The sequence below is a fragment of the Chrysemys picta genome, chromosome 5, assembly GCF_011386835.1.
Source record: "Chrysemys picta bellii isolate R12L10 chromosome 5, ASM1138683v2, whole genome shotgun sequence".
Classification (NCBI taxonomy): domain Eukaryota; kingdom Metazoa; phylum Chordata; order Testudines; family Emydidae; genus Chrysemys; species Chrysemys picta.
The window spans coordinates 17915007-17936151 of record NC_088795.1 but is presented as its reverse complement, the minus strand read 5'-3'; the positions used below and the strand labels follow the sequence as shown (position 1 = coordinate 17936151).

The 21145-nt window shown below is 45.5% G+C and overlaps 1 protein-coding gene across 3 annotated transcripts in view; it reads left to right on the top strand.

Annotated features, from left to right (window-relative positions):
- Positions 1-1487: 1487 nt before the first annotated feature.
- RASGEF1B (RasGEF domain family member 1B) overlaps positions 1488-21145 on the top strand; it is a 349710-nt gene continuing 330052 nt past the window's right edge. Inside the window, exon 1 of one of the 3 annotated variants that reach the window (XM_065596028.1) lies at positions 1488-1974. In XM_065596028.1, coding sequence (XP_065452100.1) covers positions 1906-1974 — 69 coding nt within the window. In that variant the 5' untranslated portion in view covers positions 1488-1905. The remainder of the gene's footprint in view (positions 1975-21145) is intronic. The other 2 variants (XM_065596027.1, XM_065596029.1) reach the window with 2 other exon arrangements.

Below are 21145 nucleotides of genomic sequence, written 5' to 3'. Positions count from 1 at the left end.
GTACTGATTTTGCCCCAGATCCCTAAGTGGCCCCCTCAAGCAGGCCACTGCTCAAACCACTGAGCTATCCCTCCCCCCTTGCATCTATCAGGATTTAAATACCCCCAAAATGCACTGATTTCTTAACTCCTAACATGTGTCAAGATGTATAATATCCGGGGAAGGACATTAAACATTTTCTACTGCAACAGTAAATGGAACAATAACTAAAGCCCAGGTTTTACAATTGGATGTGTGCAGAAAGAGCTCTGAAGTCAGTGGGGGATATGCATGGGTGCAAAAGTCCACCACCTGGAGCCAATTGCAAGATCATGGCCTTAACTGTCTGCTAGTAAGGATGTTTATCAGCTGTCTGATGCACAATGGATGCTACTGTTTCCTTCAGGCGAGTAGTGCAGTGAACTTTCTTGACCAGTCAGTGGAATTCAATCAATATTCAGCTTGGGGGGAATCTTAGTCTGAGAGAGGTGCATGCCCAATTCATAATAATTTTAATTTTAGGCAGCTTTGAAAATCTTAGCCATACAACTGGAACCTCACTACCCATGAAACGACTATTTTGTTGATTTGTATTGTGGTAGTTCCTAGGAGCCCCAGTCATGGACCAGGACCCCATTGTGCTAGGTGCTGTACAAACATAACAAAAATCTTTGCTACTCTAGTTAAAAAAAAAAACCTGGCATGACTATTTTGAAATACTAAGTTAATTGCAAACTTCTTATTCCGGTGTGTGTCTGTGGTTGCTGTTAGCACGATAACTACTCAGCACCTGCTGAAATTGGTGGAAGCTTTGTTATTGATTTCAGTGGAAGTAAGATTGGGCCCTCTTGGGTCGAGCCATTTGGTGCATCAAAAACAGTGAATGTATGGAAAATCTGATACAAGTGAGCTGTTAGCTGTAACTTTATATGGCGTGTAAGTTTCTCTGGAAAGAGAAGGCTTGTAGGATAATTTGGAATCTAATAACCTCTCTTCTAAAAGAAAAGCAGCCATTGTTAAAACTGCTGGTGCTGCTGGGGGGTCAGGGTGACTGTGCAAGGCTGGGTAGCTTTTGTTTCATTAGTGGGACGCTCGTTGAATTCAGTGTACTGATGCATATTCAGACCTGGGTTGTCCAAGCTGATCAGAAGCTTCCTGGTCTATTGCAGCAATTGCCCTAAATTCAGAGGTGCTCTCTGCAACACCCTCACCCCACCCTCTGGAGTACCATGCAGCCCACTCACACTGAGGGCAATCTGTTTCCCTAATCAAAGCCCCCCAAGCTGGTGACACTGAGCTCAGCTTGGCCAGAGGCACTGTCCAAGGATGTTCTATATGGGGGGTGGAGGGAAGAGGGGAATGGGGAATTTTATTCAAGTTCTGTGACAGAAAAGGGAAAATACGGTGGAAATCCCCAGGTGCACCAGGAGCAAGAATTTGTCCTAGCTGGGATGCTGTGCTCCTAGCTGTCTGTGTGCATGTGTCACTCTGCGCCGGGTAAATCCTCTGCCACAGGAGAACACAGGCTGTTTCTCAGTGCCTTTCTCCAGCTGCCTGCCTGCACTTCGGCAGCGTTGTCCCTCTTGTCACCCCCTTGGTGGGGCCCCTTTCCTTTACTATGGTAATAGTGACATTCAGCGGGAAAGGCTAGAAGCCAACATCAAAAAGCCCAGGCACAGAACTGGTTATTTATTCCATTTGTGTGTTTGTTTTTTACACCATCTAGGCTAAGGCCGGCAAATCTATACAGCACCTTCAAAATGCTAGACCAGGAAGATGCAAGTAAGCAGCTTGGATGACACTTGAAAGAATGGCAAAGGCTTTGCCGTGAGGAAGAATTTCCCTGCTGAGCTCCTATTGCCAAAGGATATTTACCTGGCGCCCTGACAAGATCTGTTAGAAAGACCCCTTCCTCCCTGCTTGTATATGGCAAAGTTTCTTGCAGAGCTCCTGGGCTGCACATTGCCGGACAAGGGCACCTCTCCCATGTTTGAGGTAGGTGCTTGTGTGCGCAATGATGCTGTTTGACCTCTTGCTCTGATTGTGTCTTTTCGAGATGTCTCAAAGATGCTGTTTGAGCTTGACTAATGTTGGCTAATGTTCGTTGCCCCCTTTGAAGTGCGGGGATGAGGGCAGGAAACTGGTGTTTGCATTCACCTTTCTGTGTTGTGGTAATCCTTAGTAGGGTAGCTTCCCAGCTGACAGATTAGTGTGTTAGCTATCAAGGAGTTGCAGTTTGATTGCACGCGATTGCCATTTCCCACTTCCCCGAGAAGCGACTGGTTTCTAAAACGAACATCCTTCCCCCTGCTTCTCTAGTTAGCTGTATCCCCTAACAAAAGGAGACCAAACAATGTGCCTGCTTGTGGTCTGGGAAGTGGCAAGTACTTTGACGTGAACAGTTTTCATTCTTGTAAGGAAAAATAACAATAACTAAAGGTCACATTAATCTGACTGTGGAATGGAAAGAATAAGGTTCTGAACATGAAGCTTATCAATTGCTGCAGAACTGGAACATGAGAGCAATGCCTCTTCTGCACTTCCTACACAGCCAAACTCCCAGTGTTTTCAACCGCAGTTTTATCTAAGTAAGGCTTTGCTCTGCGAAGTAGGATTCTTATAAGGTAGGGCCCTGTCCGAAGCCCATTATAGTCAATGGGAGTCTCCAGTGACTCTTAATGAACAGTGCACAGGTTAGAAGTAACTACAGGTGTCTCATGTGCATGTGATTAGTTGGGAGATTTTAACTGTTTACTTATTATAGGAGCGCTATATGTAACCTAAAGCGATCCTTCCGGTGTAGCTGTCCTCCATCCCAGTACAGACATCGTCCCAGGATTTTTTCCAAAAGGATCTCATCCATTTATTATTTTCAAATCATTATGTAACAGTCATCAGGGTAAATTGGACCAGGCAGAGGTGTAAATAGGGCTTAGCAAATAATAATTTATTTGTCAAACTTAATCTCGCTCAGTTTAATGAATGCACCCAAGCAGACTTCAGACAAAATACACTGAGAATCTTGCAATTATATATGAACTTCTTAGCAGTCTTGCCCTCCACCCCCGAAACAGTTGATATGTGGATTTCAAAATTTAAGCTGTGTTGGTGTTACATAAATAGCACTTTCAGTCTGGTGATTGGATGACTGATGTAACCAACCATTACAGTACAAATTTCAAATATGCAATCTGCAGTTCATCTTCAGCAGATATTCAAACACAAAATCAGCTCTTTGCAAGTATCCGTGCTAGTAGACTCAGCCGCTTGAATGCTTGCAGAAAGGGAATGTGAAATAAGCAAGTCCAATCTGTTCTATTTTTTGAACTAGAATGAATGTTTACAGGAGAGAATTTCAACTGTTCACCCAGCCCTAGATAACCGACTGTGCCATGAAGTAGGCACTGCCTTCCCTCAGGCAGAGTCTTAAAGCTTTATTTGCTGGAAACGATGTGGTGGTTTCTCTTCTAAGGGCTGCTGGAGCACCACTTACAGTATACTTGGAAGCTGTGCTTGGGAATAGAATTCCCCCTCTGGGCAATGGAATCTTTGAGTAAGGACTTCAGGGTTTGGCTCGTTCCATTAACAAGTGTTAATGCAGTCAATAATTGTGCTCTGTGCTTTCCACAAACCGTGTAATCACATGAGAGACTCTTATTCACTGAACGTATAGGTGGGGTTACTGTGGGTCCAATCCTGAGAAATGCTGAGCGTCCTCCGAAATGGAGTCAGAATTTGTCTTCTCTGGCTCTCATTCTGCAAAGGGATCATCTTAGGTGAACATTTACACCACATGGAGTTCTACTGAAGTCAACAGGATGCTGAGTCGGCATAAGGATCTGCCCAGGTGGATCTCATTGCAGGATTCACGGCCTTTGAGTGCTTAGCCCAGGGCCTGTCTGTGTCCATCAGCCCCAGTAAGGAATCCCTTGTATATTAACAACAAACTACAAATGAGTCCTATTTTCCCTTCCATTAGGGGAAACTGCACTTTTCTCTCCCATTCACTTCACAGTGGATGCTGCAGAGGCTCTGGATTTGTGTGGGAGGATATGTAGTTATCCTGGGCAAGATGAGAATCTGCCTCCAGCACTTAGCACCCTTCTGCATCCAGACTTCTCACTTCGGGAATCCCTGATCCTAAGCAACTAAGACAAACAATGTGGAATTTTCAAAACTGTGGAATTTTCGAAACTGTTCACTGCTAGCTTAACTTGTCTCCCATTGAAATCAGTGGTAGAATTCCCACCCATGGACTGTTGGGAGAAATGAACCCAAGAAGCTGCTTTGACATTACAAGGCCCTGTAAACTCTGCAGTTAAAAAGTGCCATAAAAAACACAGTCATAGCAGATGGGCTCCCAGCTGGAGCTAAAATTAGCCAGCTCCCCTGGAGGAGTCTGCTTCCTACAGCCTGGAGATTGTAGCGCCATGCAAATATCTTGAAGCATTTGGTGAGAGCTCTTTGTAGAAAAGCTTTCTTATTTCATTTTGGTTTTATTAAAAAAAAAAAAGACATTTGCCTAATAGCGTGGTTAAAAATTGTAACGTTTCTGTCCATTTGCAACGTTTGCTTTAAGTTTCTCAAAGCTGTTGTTCCCTCTTCTGTCTGGCAAACATTTATTCTTCTGTTTTTCTTCCATGTACAATATGCTTCCGCCCTGCTCAGTCAGTCTAGCATAACAATTATGGAGCTTAAGGGATTAACCTATTATTGTGTGTATAGTGAAACAGCATGCACTAGGTGCTTTGCAGAATTGTTATCTACCCGTATTAGGTACATCTATAGCCCACCATTACCATAGTGCCTGAGTGCCTCACAATCGCGAAGAGATTCAATCTTGCAACTCTTCTTTTAACTAGGGAAGTGCTGTTGTCCTCATTGCATAGATGGGGAGCTGAGGCTCAGATTAAGTGACTTGCCAAAGGTTAAACAGGAATTCAGCAGCGGGAAGAGGTTTAATTCTGAGTCTGTTCCTACGCTTGGGGAATGGGTGGATGGGAGGGGACAAAAGGGACTTTAAGGCACCTTTGCATTCCCTGTATTCCAGACTCATGTTGGGGCCTGTCCATTTTGCTTTGCTCCACCTTGGGAGCATTATGTAAACGTAATACCTGTAGGTATTATTGTCCCCATCAGGGCCGGCTCCAGGCACCAGCTTGCCAAGCAGATGCTTGGGGTGGCCACTCTGGAGAGGGGCGGCACGTCCAGCTATTGGGCAGCAATTCGGCGGACGGTCCCTCACTCCCACTTGGAGTGAAGGACCTTCCACTGAATTGCCGCCGCAGATCGCGATCGCGGCTTTTTTGCTGCTTGGGGCGGCAAAAACCCTGGGGCCGTCCCTGGTCCCCATTAGGAAAGTAAGGCAGAAAGGTTAAGTGACTCTGACCAAGTATACAGAGGGAGTTAGTATCAGAGCTGGATGAGAATACAAGAGTTCTTGATCTCAGTGTCCTCTGACTATGTTGCCCAGGCCTGCGAAAACACTGGCTGTTCAGCAGAATAGCTGATTTAGCTGCAAGTAGTCAGCTGGGAAGGAGCTCGCAGTGGCCCGAGTACCAGCAGCAGCAATGTGTGGTTTTATACACTCCAGAGGCACCCCGGTCATGGGGAGAGTGAAGTCAGTGACAAACTTTCAGCCCTAGTGGTCAATTTACATCTTCCAAAAGGGCTAGAAAGTTACATTAATTGACAATTGAGATAAGCCCTGATAATTCTGTCCCACCCGACTGGGCGGTGGGGAACCTTTTGGGTGCAGGCTTCAAGGGCATCAAGCTCTAGCTTTGTATGTGTATCTACATGTAAACCATATCGGTGAAAGCGATTGATTTCTATATGACAAATCATGGAAGCATGTAACAAATTCATTTATCATACACCTCTGACCGTCTCACTGACACTCTGCTCACTCATCCATCTTCCCTCAGACATGTTCCAATACTCCAAATACCTAAGCACCTTCAAACAGCTGGCATAAAAAAACCAATCAACCTGCATCAAAACTTTTTCCTTCTTTCCACAAATGACATTTACCATCTCCCCCTGCCACAGTTATTTCTGCTTGAGACCAAGGGCAAGCAAGATCCAGTCCTGGGTCAATGACAGCCATTCCAGACATTAAAATGTCATGACTAGAAAGGGGTGTTTCATATCACCATTTAGATGGGAGATTTCCAGCTTTCCAGTAAGGCCCAGTATGTGCTTTTAGCCCTGGAAGAGCCCGAGAGAATGGATTTTAAAACAATGATGTGTTTAAGCCTAAAATATGCTATTTTTAGGTGGTTTTTCTGGCTTCCATTGAGCTCTGCATGCTGGGACACCAGGTAAATAAGGCACCTGGACCTACAGGTGAAGGGACAAAAAGAAAGTAGTTCCAAAGGAAAAAGTGTAAAACTCTCTCTAAATCAGTGTTTCTTGACCTTTTTGATACCAAGGATCGGCTTGCTGCCTTCCTAAACGGTCAGGGATCTCGGGGACCGGTGTCGGCCAATGACCATTCATTGAGAAACACTGCTCTACATCGCTTCTAAAGTAGTTATTCTGTAACCTGTCAACCAGTGGAGAATACATGGTTTGGCATAAAGGTTTTTATGTAATTTGACTCCATGTGCACAGGCAGTAGTAATTCTACCCCATCTCTAGATTTAAAAAACCCAGCATGAGTTTGAGTGCCCTCCACTTACAAGTGGCAAAGCTTTGGGTTAAGTGTCCGCCCCAAACTCATCCTGATAAAAAGTTGCATACTGCATACATTTTCCTTCTCTCACTCATGTGCGTGCGTGCACAGCGAATAATGTGTTTTATAAGGTTAACTTTGTGCACTTGCTATTCAAGTCACGTTCGTTTTGTCTTTTATCTATCATTGCTGCTTGTTGCAGCATCTGTTAGTTTGTCTTAGAGCCGTCCCTTGAGCTTGTTAGTCCCAGGAACTGGAGAAAAGGACTGTGGATTGTCACTTCCTTGCCCTGCTTTTCACAGAGCTGAGGGTTCCAAAACTTTTGGTACTTGTTCTAATTGTTGTTGGATTTGGGAGCCTTTTTACTCTGTGCTTTAAAAGGGACTCAGGGGCAGCCTAGGAACTAGTGACAGTGTGAACAAGAGTCTCCCTATGGGTGCAAATTTTAGAGCAAGCATAGTTCCTGCCTGGTAGTATGGTAGAAGCATGGTTTGGAATGGTATCTTTCAAGGGAGTAAGCAACCCTATCTTGCGGAGTGTAAGAGGGAGCGTGGTCTTGTGGTAACAGCAGAGCAAGAAAGGGTGTGTGTGGGGGAAGGAGGGGCAGTGAGATCAGAAAACCTGGTTCTGACACTGTCTTGAGTGTCTTTGGGTCACTCTTAATGTCTCTGAGCCTCAGTTCTTCCCATCTGTATTATGTGGCTATTAAAATTTACTCCACAGGAGTGATCTAAGGATGTATCAGTTAGGACCATGTCCTGTGTCACACTTGTAAGTATGCAACTGATTTCAATGGGATCCTTGTGGGGGGGAAAGATGCTGAGTTTCCTCCTCCCCATGTTGACTCCATCTGCTTACGTTTTCCCCCTGGCGTAACATCTATATGATGAGCTTCTCCTGTTCGCGTAGGTACTTCAGCTCCCCCAAGAGGCAGTTGACAGGAGAAGCCCTCCCATTGACATAGGGCTGTCTACACCGGGAGTTGGGTCGGTATATGTGTGTCGGTGGGTGTGGCTTATGTAGTTATACTGACATAAGTTTGTAGTGTAGACCAGGGATCAGTTACAGTTCCCTTTGTGGTTCTCCCTTCTCTAACAGGGAATTAACTTTCTATACCAGCTAAACTTCTGCCCTGGTCCAGCTGTGCTGTTCAGTGAGTAAGGAATTGGAACCAAAGCCCCACCTACTACCTGCCCACCTCTGAGTCACTGTTCCTCCCCTGCTTCCTTCTTGTTCCTGGAGAGTAGCTACTTCTTGCTGACCCATATTAGTAGTAGATCACATCTCTGTTGTGCTCACTTAGTGAGTAGGGATAGTAAAGCCAAGGTCCCTCCCATTCTGCACCCCTCCCTGCCCACCTGCTTCAGGAAGAAGTGGGTGAGTAACCTCATTTACTCCTATGTGCTTGGACCTAGGATTCAGGTGGCCTGAGTAAGGTTGTGCAGTAGGTTTTTACTCCCTCTTATGGGTGTCCAAGTCAGAATCTAGCCCTAAGTAAGGTACTAGTTACAGTGACTAATAGGGGATGGAACGGCATCCTCTATATGTACAAAGCCAACCTCCCCCCCAAATAAAATAATGGGAGAATGATTGAACTAGAACAGAAATGATGCTCTTTAGTGGTGTAGGTTCAGGCCCCTGAAGTCACTGGGAGCAGGTTCAGGCACAAAGCAGGAATTCTGAAATTCAAGACCATGATGAACAAAAGCTTTTCAGGCCTCCTTACATTACGGTTGGTCCAAATTTTTCTCCACTCCCCTCCCCCCCCGCCAAGTGTTGATAGTCAAGTGCAGCCTAGTCAGTGAGGCTGACTAGATTACGGAATAAGTTCCCTGTGGATGGAGGGGAGTGGTGAAAGTCCCATTGGTCGAATCATTTCCATCTGGATTTAAGAGCATACCATAGAGAACAGCCCTGCCCTGGCAGGGGCCTGGAGCAGATGACCTAATAGGTCGTTTCTATCCTTAAGTCTATAGGCCAGACTCCAGCAGCCTTGTTCTTACCATGTTGTACCTTGTTCCCCAAGCTATCCCTCTTTTGAAATGGATGGGACTTCTTTAGGAGTAAGGGACTACTTGCTGCAAGCCAGACAGTCAGGATCTGGCCCTGCGATTCTATAGGATGCGACAGCTGTGAATGCCTTCATGTCTTGCACTGGGAATAGGGTAGCCAGTGGCTACACTTCCAAGAGGAGGCAGCACAGCCAGTGGCACAGTGCAAGGTATACAGTTCTAGTCCCTGTTGAAAAAGATGGTCAGATTGGGCTCTACCCTACCCAGCCAGGGAGCTCTGGGCTGCAGTCTGCCCACCCGGGGTTCCGGGGGGGCCACACCACCACCTTGCTATGGAATGTGCCTTTAAGGCGCTGTCCAGCATGAAGGAAATGGAGGATGGGGTTTATTTGGAGTGTCACACACTGTTTTATGTTTAGACATTTTTCTCCATTTAAACAAACCACTCCAACCTTCAAAATGAATCCATTTTTTCCAATTAATCGGGGTCATATTTTTCCATCCTTGAATAATTATTGGGGCTTAAGTTTTTTGTATTGCTCTCAAGCAAGTGTGCAACAAAATTAATCACAGTTTGCAGAACCTGCTTTCTATCCTGTAGGTTCAAAGAGAAGAAACCCTCCAACATAATGTATGTGGTAGGAACACCATAGTCAGTGACAAATTGAATGGAATTAAAAGTTATGGTATGATTGTGAGCAAGCTTTGATAGTAACATACCTTTAGTTGCAGCGCCTTGGATCTCTGCAAAAGCTTCTTCATGCTGATTTAACCAATTTATATTTTTGAGTACAATTATTTTCATGCCTGTCCATGCACCTTCTCTTCAGCTGAGAGCTGGAATAGGGGATAATGCCTGCATGGATGCAAAGTGGAGTACAATGAGAGAGACCCTTTGTTACGCTTCTAAAAGGCATAGCCAACCTGGTGCTTAAGCATCACTCAAGCACCTCCCCACTTGGGGCAACTCGTGCTGCTGGCATAGCTAGCCAGTGCTCTCCAGGCCTTCAGCGAAATGACTGCATGATGCATGGAGGTACTGGAGAAAGGCTCACCCTGCTTGCTTCCCTTTAGCATGCCCATAGTAGAATAGCCATCACTTAGCCCAGACTGATCACTTCAATTTCTTGTTGGTCTTTACCTCAACGGTATCCAAAGACTGCAGAGAACTGCTGCTAAAATGCAAGTCTCTCTTCTAACAGGCTGCAAGTTAATGTCTTTCTGGGGGAGGGGAGGCAATATTTTTCCTCAGAGGCCTGTGGATGACTAAGGCCCTGATTCTGTAAAGAGCTACAAGCAGACTCAGGAGTCTGCCCTTGCAGAGCTCACTACAGCCATGCGGCCTAAATTCTCCCCTCTTAACTATCTTTCGAGAAGTATGTGCCTTCCCCAACAGGCTCCAAAACCCAATCCACACACATTGTGCTGTCCAACAGCACCCCCTTCCTGAGCAGAAGTGCCAAGAAGCCTTGTTTGGTTTTCACATTCCCCCTGGGTGCGGGTTCCTTTCTCCATGTCTGTGGCATATATGGGAGAGTCCTTGTGCCCATCAGCGCATGATGACAGGCCCCAAAGGGTCTGTTAGTGTCGTGCTAGTGTAACCCCCACACCTCCTGGGTGTGGTGTTCTGTCCCATCTAGTGGCACTGAAACCATTTAGAGAGCAATTAATGAAAAAAAACCAGAGCTCTTCCCTGTTCATAGCACAGAGGGGCCTCAGAGTGGGGTGGTCCCATGCAGCCACTTAGAGGGCAGAACATTTTAAAAAATGGCCTGGTCACCACTGAGATATCTTTCAAACATCTTATTACATAAATAATTCTTCTAGCACTTTTCATGCTCAAATATAACCAAGAGCAGTAAATGAATTCTCCCTTCCTCCTCCCTCAGCCCTCTGACAGGCTCGATCACTATGTGCCCTTGCCTGCTGGAAGAGCCAACTCACAGGGAGGTGAAATGACTTATTCAAGATCCCACAGCAAGTTGCTGATGGTCAGGAATAGAACCCCGGAGTCCTGACTCCTATGCCCCGGTTTTGTAGAAACTCTGGTGCTGTCAGGCTGAGCGAGAACACAGGGAAGAGGGATAGTGCTAATGTACTGATTTGCAATGTACTCTTGGAGATGCACAGCTGCTGTCCTTCGGTGTGATCTGGCTCTGGCGTCCATGCATGGGGAAGATGGGAGAGGTTGGTTTCAGCAGGAACTGGCTGGAGCCAAGTGGCCGAGTTTGCAATGACTGTAGCAAGCCTGCTTGAGCAGGACATAGCATGAGGCAGGGCAGGGCAGTGGCAGACAAAGGTATGCGTGACTTCCTGTGTCTGTCAAATTTGGCTGGAAATCTTACATGAACAAGCTTCTGGTGAAACTTCTTGCTCCTGTACTGTCTACAAACACCACTGGGACACCTTGTCTGACAAAAGCAGGAGGCCTGGGCAGAACTTACTTTTTTTGCCCCTCTAAACTTCTAAGTCACTTCTGTTATTCTAATCCACGGGTTGGCAACCTTTCAGAAGTGCTGTGCCGAGTCTTCATTTATTCACTCTAATTTAAGGTTTCGCGTGCCAGCAATACATTTTAACCTTTTTAGAAGGTCTCTTTCTATAAGTCTATAATATATAACTAAACTATTGTTGTATGTAAAGTAAATAAGGTTTCAAAATGTTTAACAAGCTTCATTTAAAATTAAATTAAAACGCAGAGCCCCCTGGACTGGTGGCCAGGACCCGGGCAGTGTGAGTGCCACTAAAAATCAGCTCGCGTTCTGCCTTCGGCACGTGTGCCATAGGTTGCCTACCCCTGTTCTAATCTTTTTTTATTCTTCAAGAAATGTTAGGGCTGGGTTTGGTTCCAGTTCTGAAAGATATTTTGGCACGAGGGTGGAAGGGACAGTTTGTGTATTGTCCAAACAATGTTTGTTTGCCTTTGGTTTATAGCTGCATGTTTTTGTTGTTAGTAAAGGCAATATGTACTTTCCATTAACCATGGTTTGGTGGTGTTGCTACCTCTTGTGATTTTGTTTGTTTTTATCATAAGCCCCTTGATCTTTGTTTTTTTTTCCTTAAAACCCCAACTTCTACCGTCCTGTGATTATCTGAGAATCTAAGATTTCATTTAAAAACTCCAAAAAGTCAGCTTCTCTTCTTCTGGTTGCAGGGAAGAATGTGAAAATATGAACCCTAATAGTTCAGAAGGCAAATAACCCAAAGTTGCTGTTTTTTAGAAATCTTGAGATTTCTAAGCCAATCTGGTGATTTGGGGGGGGGGGGGGTTGACTTTTTTTTTTTTTAACATTTGGGGTTGGCTATGCTGTTTTGGTGTGCAGAACCTTCGCTGTGAATAACAAGCAGACTGCTCTTGCTTTTAATAAGACAGTCATGTAACAACAGTTATAGCTTATTGACACTGTCTTTCTTCCATAACCTGAAGCTAAAAGCCTCTGAGGAAATCTGCCTAATTAAAACTAAGGATAACATTACACAACGCAGAAGCCCTTAATTAATGTTGTCTCAATCATTTGAGATCTAATGAAAGGGTTATTAATTGTGGTGCGTGTTTTTGTGTAATATCCTGCCACTTGTATAGCAAAATATGCAAGAGGCGCATGACCCTTTTCCCACATAAGTGAATGGCAAAATTCCCATTGACTTCTGTAGGAGCAAGATGAGGGCCTTGAAACTATAACTTAGTTTTCTGACAACTGAGCAGTGGCATTTCCTGCCTGCTTTGGAATTGACAGGATGCCCTTGGGTTCATGGTGGAAATTTGTACCTTTATAAGAAGCTGATTTTTTTTTTTTAAGAGGCATAATTTATTTTATTAAATGTTCTGATTTCTTTGTGATAATTTAAAGATGGGCCTAAACCACTGTTTCCCCTGCCCACTCCTCCGCCCCCTCAGAGCCAGTACTTCGTGCTCAGGAACTGCCGTTCCAGTACAACTCCAGCGGTTAGGCCGCTAGCCTGGGACTTGTGAGACTTCGGTTCAGTTCCCTGCTTCACCACAGACTTCCTGTGTGGCCTGGGGCAAGTCACTTAGCCTCTCTGATGCGGTTCCCTGTCTGTAAATAAGGGATACTACTACTTCGTCACAGGGGTGTTTTAAAGATTGAGTACCGTATATACTCGTTCATTAGCCCGTTCGTTTATAAGCCGACCCCCCCAAGCTGACCCCCCAAGATGGTTAGGTTAAAAATAGCAAAAACGGAGTCCTTTCATAAGCCGACTCTATATTTCAGGGGTTGGCAAACTTTGGCTCCCGGCCCATCAGGGTAAGCCGTTCGCAGGTCAGGATGTTTTGTTTATTTGGAGCGTCTGCAGGCATGGAGCCCCTCAGCTCCCCGTGGCCACGGTTTGCCATTCGCAGCCAATGGGAGCTGCGGGAAGTGGCACGCAGATGCTCCAGGTAAACAAAATGACAATGTATTAGATATTCAATGATTTCATAGAGTTTAAAATCATCAAATTTTGGTGTAGACCCGTTTATAAGCTGACCCCTGCTCTTTGATGCGTCACTTTTTTACCAAAAATATTTGAGTATATATGGTATATTGTAGGCTGCAAGGTGCATGGATCCAGTGGTGGGGGCTAGGAGTATTTATGATTCAGAATTCAGAGTAGCAGCCGTGTTAGTCTGTATCCGCAAAAAGAAGAACAGGAGTACTTGTGGCACCTTAGAGACTAACAAATTTATTAGAGCATAAGCTTTCGTGGACTACAGCCCACTTCTTCGGATGCATATCATATGCATATCATATGCATCCAAAGAAGTGGGCTGTAGTCCACGAAAGCTTATGCTCTAATAAATTTGTTAGTCTCTAAGGTGCCACAAGTACTCCTGTTCTTCTTTTTATGATTCAGAACTTATTGCTATAATGGGCTAGAGCAAACCCCCCATCCAAATACTCTTGAAGTTGGAGAAAGTTCAGATCTGGATTCAAATTTAAACTCTGTGACTTAGGCCCATCTCTCTACTGATAACTCCTAAAAATTATCCCACTATTCCAAATTTAATATTGGTTCCAAGGGGTTGTTCCTATCCTTATTAGAAACCCCTATAAAGCTGAGGCCTGGCCTACATTTAAAATTTAGGTCAACCGAGGTATGTTGCTCAGGGCTGTGGAAAAATTCATGCTCTTGAGAGACATACTTAAGTTGACCTACGCTCCAGTACAGATGCCGTTAGCTAACACCTCTCGAGGTGGGTTTACTACAGCAATAGGAATGGAAGGGGTTTATCCAGTAGCAAGTGTCATTACAACGCTACAGTGGCATAGCTACGGCACTGCAGCTGTGTCCCTGGAGTGCAGACATCCCCTCAGTATGCTTGAGTTACTGCAGCTCTGCTGTGGCTGCAGCAAAAGGCGGTTTAGTGTGTGCTGCTAAACAATTGTTCTCTTTATATACTGTGAAGAGTGTTTTGCACTGAAAGTTTGACCCTTTCCCTTCCTGTGCTTTCTTAACGGTGCCTTTTGTAGGAGGATTACAAGGCGCTTGAGAGGATTGTTTGCTGGTGGTCTTAAGTTGCGGCTTAGCACTGTGAATTCCTGGGAGAAGATGTGGTGTAGAAATGGAGCATTTCTCTCATTCTGTGGGCTACAATGCAAATAAGAGGATTTAAATAACGAGCACCAGAGCCGGTTACGTCAGTCGGAGGGAAATCCGAAGGACCAGATGGTCACGGACCCTTATGGAGTTGTACAAGGGAGGTGGGAGGTATTTGAGGACTGCTCCTTTGAGGTCAGATCCTCAACTGGTATAAAATATGATAGCTCTATCTACTTCAATGGGGCTGCAACTATGCATACCATTTGAGGCCCTTGATGTGACCCGTTGGTACATGACACCTTAAAGGAGTGGGGAGGAGGCAAGAACCATGACACCCTCAGTTGAAGCCTGCGGCGTGGGCAGGCTGTCCAGGATGTACACCTGGCTGGCTGGGATATGATCTCTCCCTGACCTCCCCAAGGTGTGGGTTATACAAACCCGGGGAGCTCATCCCAAGCATCAGAGTAACGGCACATGTCATTGGGGATGGAACTTGGAATCTCTGGTTCTAAACGCTGGCACCACTATTGCTTGAAGTAAAGGACCACGTCTGTTACCTTGGAGGCTGCAGCAGAGTCTTAAATCTCTAAGTGATGTAGCCACGAGAAGGGGACAGAGCCACAGTGTGTCAGCATAGGCTACAGCTGTATGTCACAGGGTTTTTTGGCCCTAAATCTAGAGATGGGGTAGAATTGCTCCTGCCTGTGAACATGGAGGCAAAGGCAGAAATGAAGAAGAGCTCTCACATGCACTACTCTAAAACACTTTCCTTCAGAAATGGTGTTTTTCATTGTTTACTGCACTGACAAATTGTACAATGTAGTGTGAGTGCTAAGTGAAAATGGAACTCTGACATTTACAAACGGATTATGGGCCAGAGTGGTGGGTGTGTGAGTGGCTGGGGGCCTTAAATGACATTTCCCTGCACCAGCTTCAGCAAATCTTGGCTTGTTTGGGTTTTAAATGATTGCCCAGGAAAGCAGAAATTCAGCCAGCAAAAGCCGAACCACTTTTGTGTGTCCTGCTTTAAAAATTGATACTGGAATTAAATTTTTTTTTTTTTTTTACAAATGCTATAAAATTCGAAGGCCCTATTCTATGTAGGTGGTTTTAGCATGTCTACTGCCATGAATATTAGCACCTTAAAGTCAGAGGTAATAAAGATTTCCCTCTCCACACTGATGTCAAATGCTTTTCATTCTATTACTGCTTTTTGTGTGTCACATCATTAGGAGTTAAGGTGTCTTCTGATAAGGGCGGGATCCTGCAAAGTGCTAAGCATGCTGGACAGATCTAGACCAGCACTTAAGCACATGCTGAACTTTAAGCATACTCTATTTGTTCAACATAAAAAGAGGGAGAGCTGAGACACTGCAACATTCAGGCTTTATTCCTTCCTTCGCATACACTGTCCTCTCTCATCAAGCATGTCCTGAAAGCAGAGTGAAGATAGTACTAGCGCCCAGCCGGTTATTCTGCATTTTGGAATTGGATTGTTGAATAGTACTGGACCCTGGGCAGAACCCCGCTGTGAGACCCCACTAGATATGTCCTCTCCGTTACTATATTATACCTAAGCAGACTGTTGTCGTAGAATGCCCCCTATTGGTTACCAATCATAACATTGAAGTCAATGGGACTGCTATGCTTAAAGTTCAACATGGGCGTACTTGCTTGGCTGGGTGAGGCCACGATGCTCAGCACAGTGCAGGCTCAGTCCCAAACTTTTCAAGGTCTGATCCAAAGTCCACTGAAATCAATCAAAGGGCTCCCATTGACTTCACTGAGTTTTGGATCGAGCCCATATTAAATAGTTCAGTAAGGCAGTTCTTTCTTTGTACCCACACATAATCACAGCCAACTGCTTTAGTGTTTGATAGAAGGATACCAGTGTGTTCTGCCTTAGAACATAGGTGCTTTCTCTTGTCAGTATCAACGAGTGCTTTAGTGAATCCTTGTCAGGTAAAAAAGGTCACCTCGATCTACACTAAGGTCTCAAAAACAGTCTAAAAAATAAATATCGCTGAAGCCTGGCACCTCTAGAACAACAGTTTTTGTGACATCATTAAGTAATGAACATTATTACAAAGAGGAAAAAGGGATGGGTTATACGGGAGTGGAAATTCTTTTATGTATTCCATAACAGATGGTACCTCTCAACTGTTTGATTAGAAAATGCATCACTCTTTTTTTAAACTCAGATTTATTTTAGTCCCAGGTAAACCAAGCACTGTCACTGGACACTGACATCAGACATGCTGAAATGCCAGACTGAAATTATGGAAAGCTTTCTATGTCTGAAAGCAACAAAACACACCTCCTTTCAAACATTAATCGAGCCTTTGGATTGTTGTCTCTAATTTTGTATCTGCATGGGAGCAGATTGAGAATATAGCAATGGATCCAAGTGAAAAATTTTAAAATTTATATATACATTAAAAATTTGCCTACCCTTCTGGAAAAGTCCCACTGAAAAATAGAAATTACTCTAAAATATAGAATTTAATAAATCTCCTTTCTCAGTGTTGTTGCGGCATCCTGTCAAACTTTAGAGCAGGGATATAATTCTCCATTAAATACCATGGCATAGTAAAAAATAATAATAATTGGAAGAGTATTATTTTCTATTAAATTATATAGAATTTCTCCATAAGGGTCTTTTTGTGTTGTAGAGATGTATTCCAGAGGTAGCTCTTTAAGATACTGGTGGTAGGGCAGATTGATATCCTTGACAGTGGAATGTGCACCCATCGGTGATCAGGACAAGCCTGCGTCTAGAACTCTTGAGCACCTCATGCAGGACCCTTTTTCTCTACACCAGTCTTCCCACAATGATAGAACTAGGGCCAAATTCAGATGAGGCTCCACCAACATTCCTCATGGAATGCAGGCTGATTCAGGAAATAGCCTAAAATGGAGGGAGGGGGGAGAAAACGTTTAGGTCCTTTTGTGACAGAATTGATATTTCCTAATGTGTATTGTGACAGACCCAGACCAGTGTGGGGTACAGGAGTCTGGTAGAGGGCAAATACACTAGTCACTGGATGAGTAGTTTTCTGTTCCCTGAGTGACCAGAGCAGGGGCTGCACTAGAGTAATCAGGAACCTGCTAGAACCAGTTAAGGCAGGCAGGCTAATTAGGACACCTGGAGCCAATTAAGAAGAAGCTGCTAGAATCAATTAAGGCAGGCTAATCAGGACACCTGGGTTTTAAAAGGAGCTCACTTCAGTTTGTGGGGCGAGTGTGAGGAGCTGGGAGCAAGAGGCGCAAGGAGCTGAGAGTGAGAGGGTATGCTGCTGGAGGACTGAGGAGCACAAGCGTTATCAGACACCAGGAGGAAGGTCCTGTGGTGAGAATAAGGAAGGTGTTCGGCGGAGGCCATGGGGAAGTAGCCCAGGGAGTTGTAGCTGTCATGCAGCTGTTACAGGAGGCACTATAGACAGCTGCAGTCCACAGGGCCCTGGGCTGGAACCCGGAGTAGAGGGCGGGTCCGGGTTCCCCCCAAACCTCCCAATTGACCTGGACTGTGGGTTCTTCCAGAGGGGAAGGTCTCTGGGCTGTTCCCCAACCCACATGGTGAATCTCTGAGGCAAGAAAATCCGCCAATAAGCGCAGGACCCACCAAGATAGAGGAGGAACTTTGTCACACTGGTGTCAGGGGTGGGATTCTTGGGGTGCACAGCGCGGCGGAAGAAGGGCGGTGATTTAAAAAAAACAAAAAACAAACCAAAAAAAATGGGGAGAGGGTTTATTTTTTTTCACCACAATGGATGACGTAGTGCGGGCACTGATACAAGCTACGGCGGCCCAGCAGGAGGCTACCCGTGTCCAGGCAGCCGCCCAACAGGAGGCAGTGCAGCTGCAGCAAAAGAATAATCGCCTGCTGATGGACCAGGCTGCTCAAGACCGAGCTATGCTGCAGGAACTGGTAAATCAGGTAAAGTCCCTTACAGAGCTGAATCACGGCCATGATGGGATGTGGCTCAGACGGGCCAGCCATTGGCTGCAGAAAATGACATAGGAGGATGATGTAGAGGCATACTTTCTGGCCTTTGAGAGGACAGCCCTATGGGAGGCCTGGCCTCAAGATCAGTGGTCTGGCATCCTTGCCCCATTCCTGTGTGGGGAGGCCCAGAAGGCCTACCATGATCTGCCTGAAGAGGCTGCGGCAGACTACCCCCCCAGCTGAAAGCAGAGATCCTGGCCAGATCTGGGGTAACGACAGCAGTGCGGGCCCAGCAGTATCACGGTTGGAGGTACCAGGAAGACAAAACCCCACGGTTCCAATTGTATGACTTCAGCCATCTCGCACGAAAGTGGTTGCAAACAGAGTCCCGGAGTCTGGAAGAGATACTAGCGGTTCTGGTCATCGACCGATACATGAGGGGACTACCACCAGACCTTTGTGCCTGGGTAAGCCAGAACGAACCCTCCAATTATGACGAGGTTGTCGCCCTGGTAGAGAGGCGAAGGACAGCGGGGGAGCTGACCTGACCAGTTAAGGAAGAGGCACCCCGGGTTAAACTAGCAGCACCAAGCCCTAAAGTTCGGGTGACTGGGCCACCAGAAGGGCCCAGGTAGAAAAAGAGAGAGGCTGAAGGCCCATCAGAGGCCACAAAGAGTCGGAGCACTGAGGGAGAAGAGGATCGTGATGTTAGACTGCCCAAACGAAGAGACCAGGGAACGCCTAGGGCTCCATACAGATGTTATGCCTCCGGGGAGTGTGGACACATAGCTGCACAGTGTCCCAATGCTGAGGAGCCTATGCAGTGTAACCTGGGGAACTGGGCAGATCCATGCTCCCTAATCCACCTTGTGGGGGTCTCACTAACCCCACATATGTATACCAGACCAGTGAAACTAAATGGGGTAGGGACCACGGCGCTGGTTGATTCAGGGAGTGCTATCACGCTTATCTCAGGGAAGCTCGTGAAGCGAAGTCAGCTGCTGCCGGCTAAACGTATGGGGATAACATGTGTCCATGGGACAGTTAGTTACTACCCCACCATCCCAGTAAAAATCGAGATCCAAGGGAACACTACTGAGGTAGCAGCAGGTGTACTCCCTAAACTCCCATACCCGGTGCTCATAGGGAGGGACTTCCCAGGGTTTGGAAACTTACTCCCAGTAGGGGGATTGGAGAAAGATGGGGACCCTAAAATTGGCGAGGCATCCACAGCAGACTGTCAACCCCCAATCTTCTCTGAAATATCCCCAGATTTGTTCTCCACTCCCAGACAGGGTAGAAAGACAAAAAGGGAAAGAAGGGCAGCTAAGGCCTTGGGAACCTGAATACTGACCCAAAGCCAGAGAGTCGCTCTTGTAGGTAGGCGGACCCGCACAGCTGAAAAGGAGGCCACGCAGGAGGGAGAAGCATCTGAGTCTGACCCCCACCCTAATGCTTCTGAGCCAGTAGAGGCAACAGAGACGGGGCCCCTAGATCTTGGGCAGATTAGCCCCAGGAGAGGAAATTTTGGACGGGATCAGGCAGAAGACCCAAGGTATGACAACATTAGGAAGGAGGTGACTGAAATAGATGGGGTCCCCGTGGAAGGGAAAACCCAGGGACCAGGACCCTACTTCATAATGAAGAAGGATCTCTTATACCAGGTTGCACCAGTACAGGGGCAGAAGGTACAGCAGATCCTAGTACCTCAAAAACACCAGAACGCTGTATTAAGTCTTGCTCAAAGTCATCTTTTGGTGAATCTCTGAGGCAAGAAAATCTGCCAATAAGCGCAGGACCCACCAAAGTAGAGGAGGAACTTTGTCACAGTGTATAAAAGGTGGGTTGACGTGGCAATAAGCATATGGGAAATTCCTATGTTCATACACCCCCACTAAATCTTATTAATGATTATATTTGTGAGGGGTGATCAGGAATTGACTAATCTGAATAGTTACAGTTGGAATGGATTTGTTCTCTTCTAAATTTGTCTGACTAATCTGTGGTTATCTAAGGCCCTGATCCAGTAAAGCACTTAAGCACATGCTTAAATTTAAGCATATGAGTAGTCCGATAGATTCACTGTACAGTAACTGACTTCAGTGGGCCTACTCTAATGCTTAACTAAGCATTTGCTTCAGTGCTTTGCTGGATCCAGGGCCGAAGAGCCATCTGTTAAACATGTGACCAGCAAGTGCTCTCATTTCTTTTAACCTTCAACCTTCCCACTTCACTGTGACATAAGTGTTTTGTTTTCACACAAACCGTCTTCTGCTCATGGCAAAAAGTGAAACGAAAACTGGGTGGGATGAAGGGATTTTCTGGTAACCTTTTAGAGAAAGCAAAGAAAATCATAAATGATTATCTTCATTTTCTGTGTGAGATGTCTTACTCCTGCCATCTGTCATGCTGAGAACTTCATTATAGGTTTTTAATCAGCATGTCTTTTAGTTGGGGGTAGCTTAACCTTTCTCTCGGAATTCATTTGAGTAACACCCACTAACACCAGGTCTGAAGTTGGTCCAAAGAGGTGATTTTACTCCACTATATCTAAGTGATTGATCTGATTCCCTCCCCCCCTGAATTCTCAGTGCTTGAGTTGAAATATAATCACTATTAATAATAAAAATGCATAGCACCTTTTGCAGACCTCTAAGCTTGTTAAAAATGAACAACTATATGCAGCACATCCATGGATCATTTCACTTACCACTGAAGTGATGCCATGTCTGGGGTGGAGCGCACTAGCTCTTTAACAGGGCGGAGCAAAACTAAACAATTGTTTAGGGCAGGAAATGAAGAATGCTGCCTTATTTAATTTACTGACTGGGCCTCAGATTTTAAAGGTATTTAATCATTGCTCTCTTAGTGTAGCAACCCTTAACTTGGCTTGGGAGCCTGAGCCCCCTTCTCAGAAGTGACTTAAGCACTTAAGAGTCTGTCTCACTGGAAGTTATTGAATCTCATTGAAAGATTCATCCTAAGTGC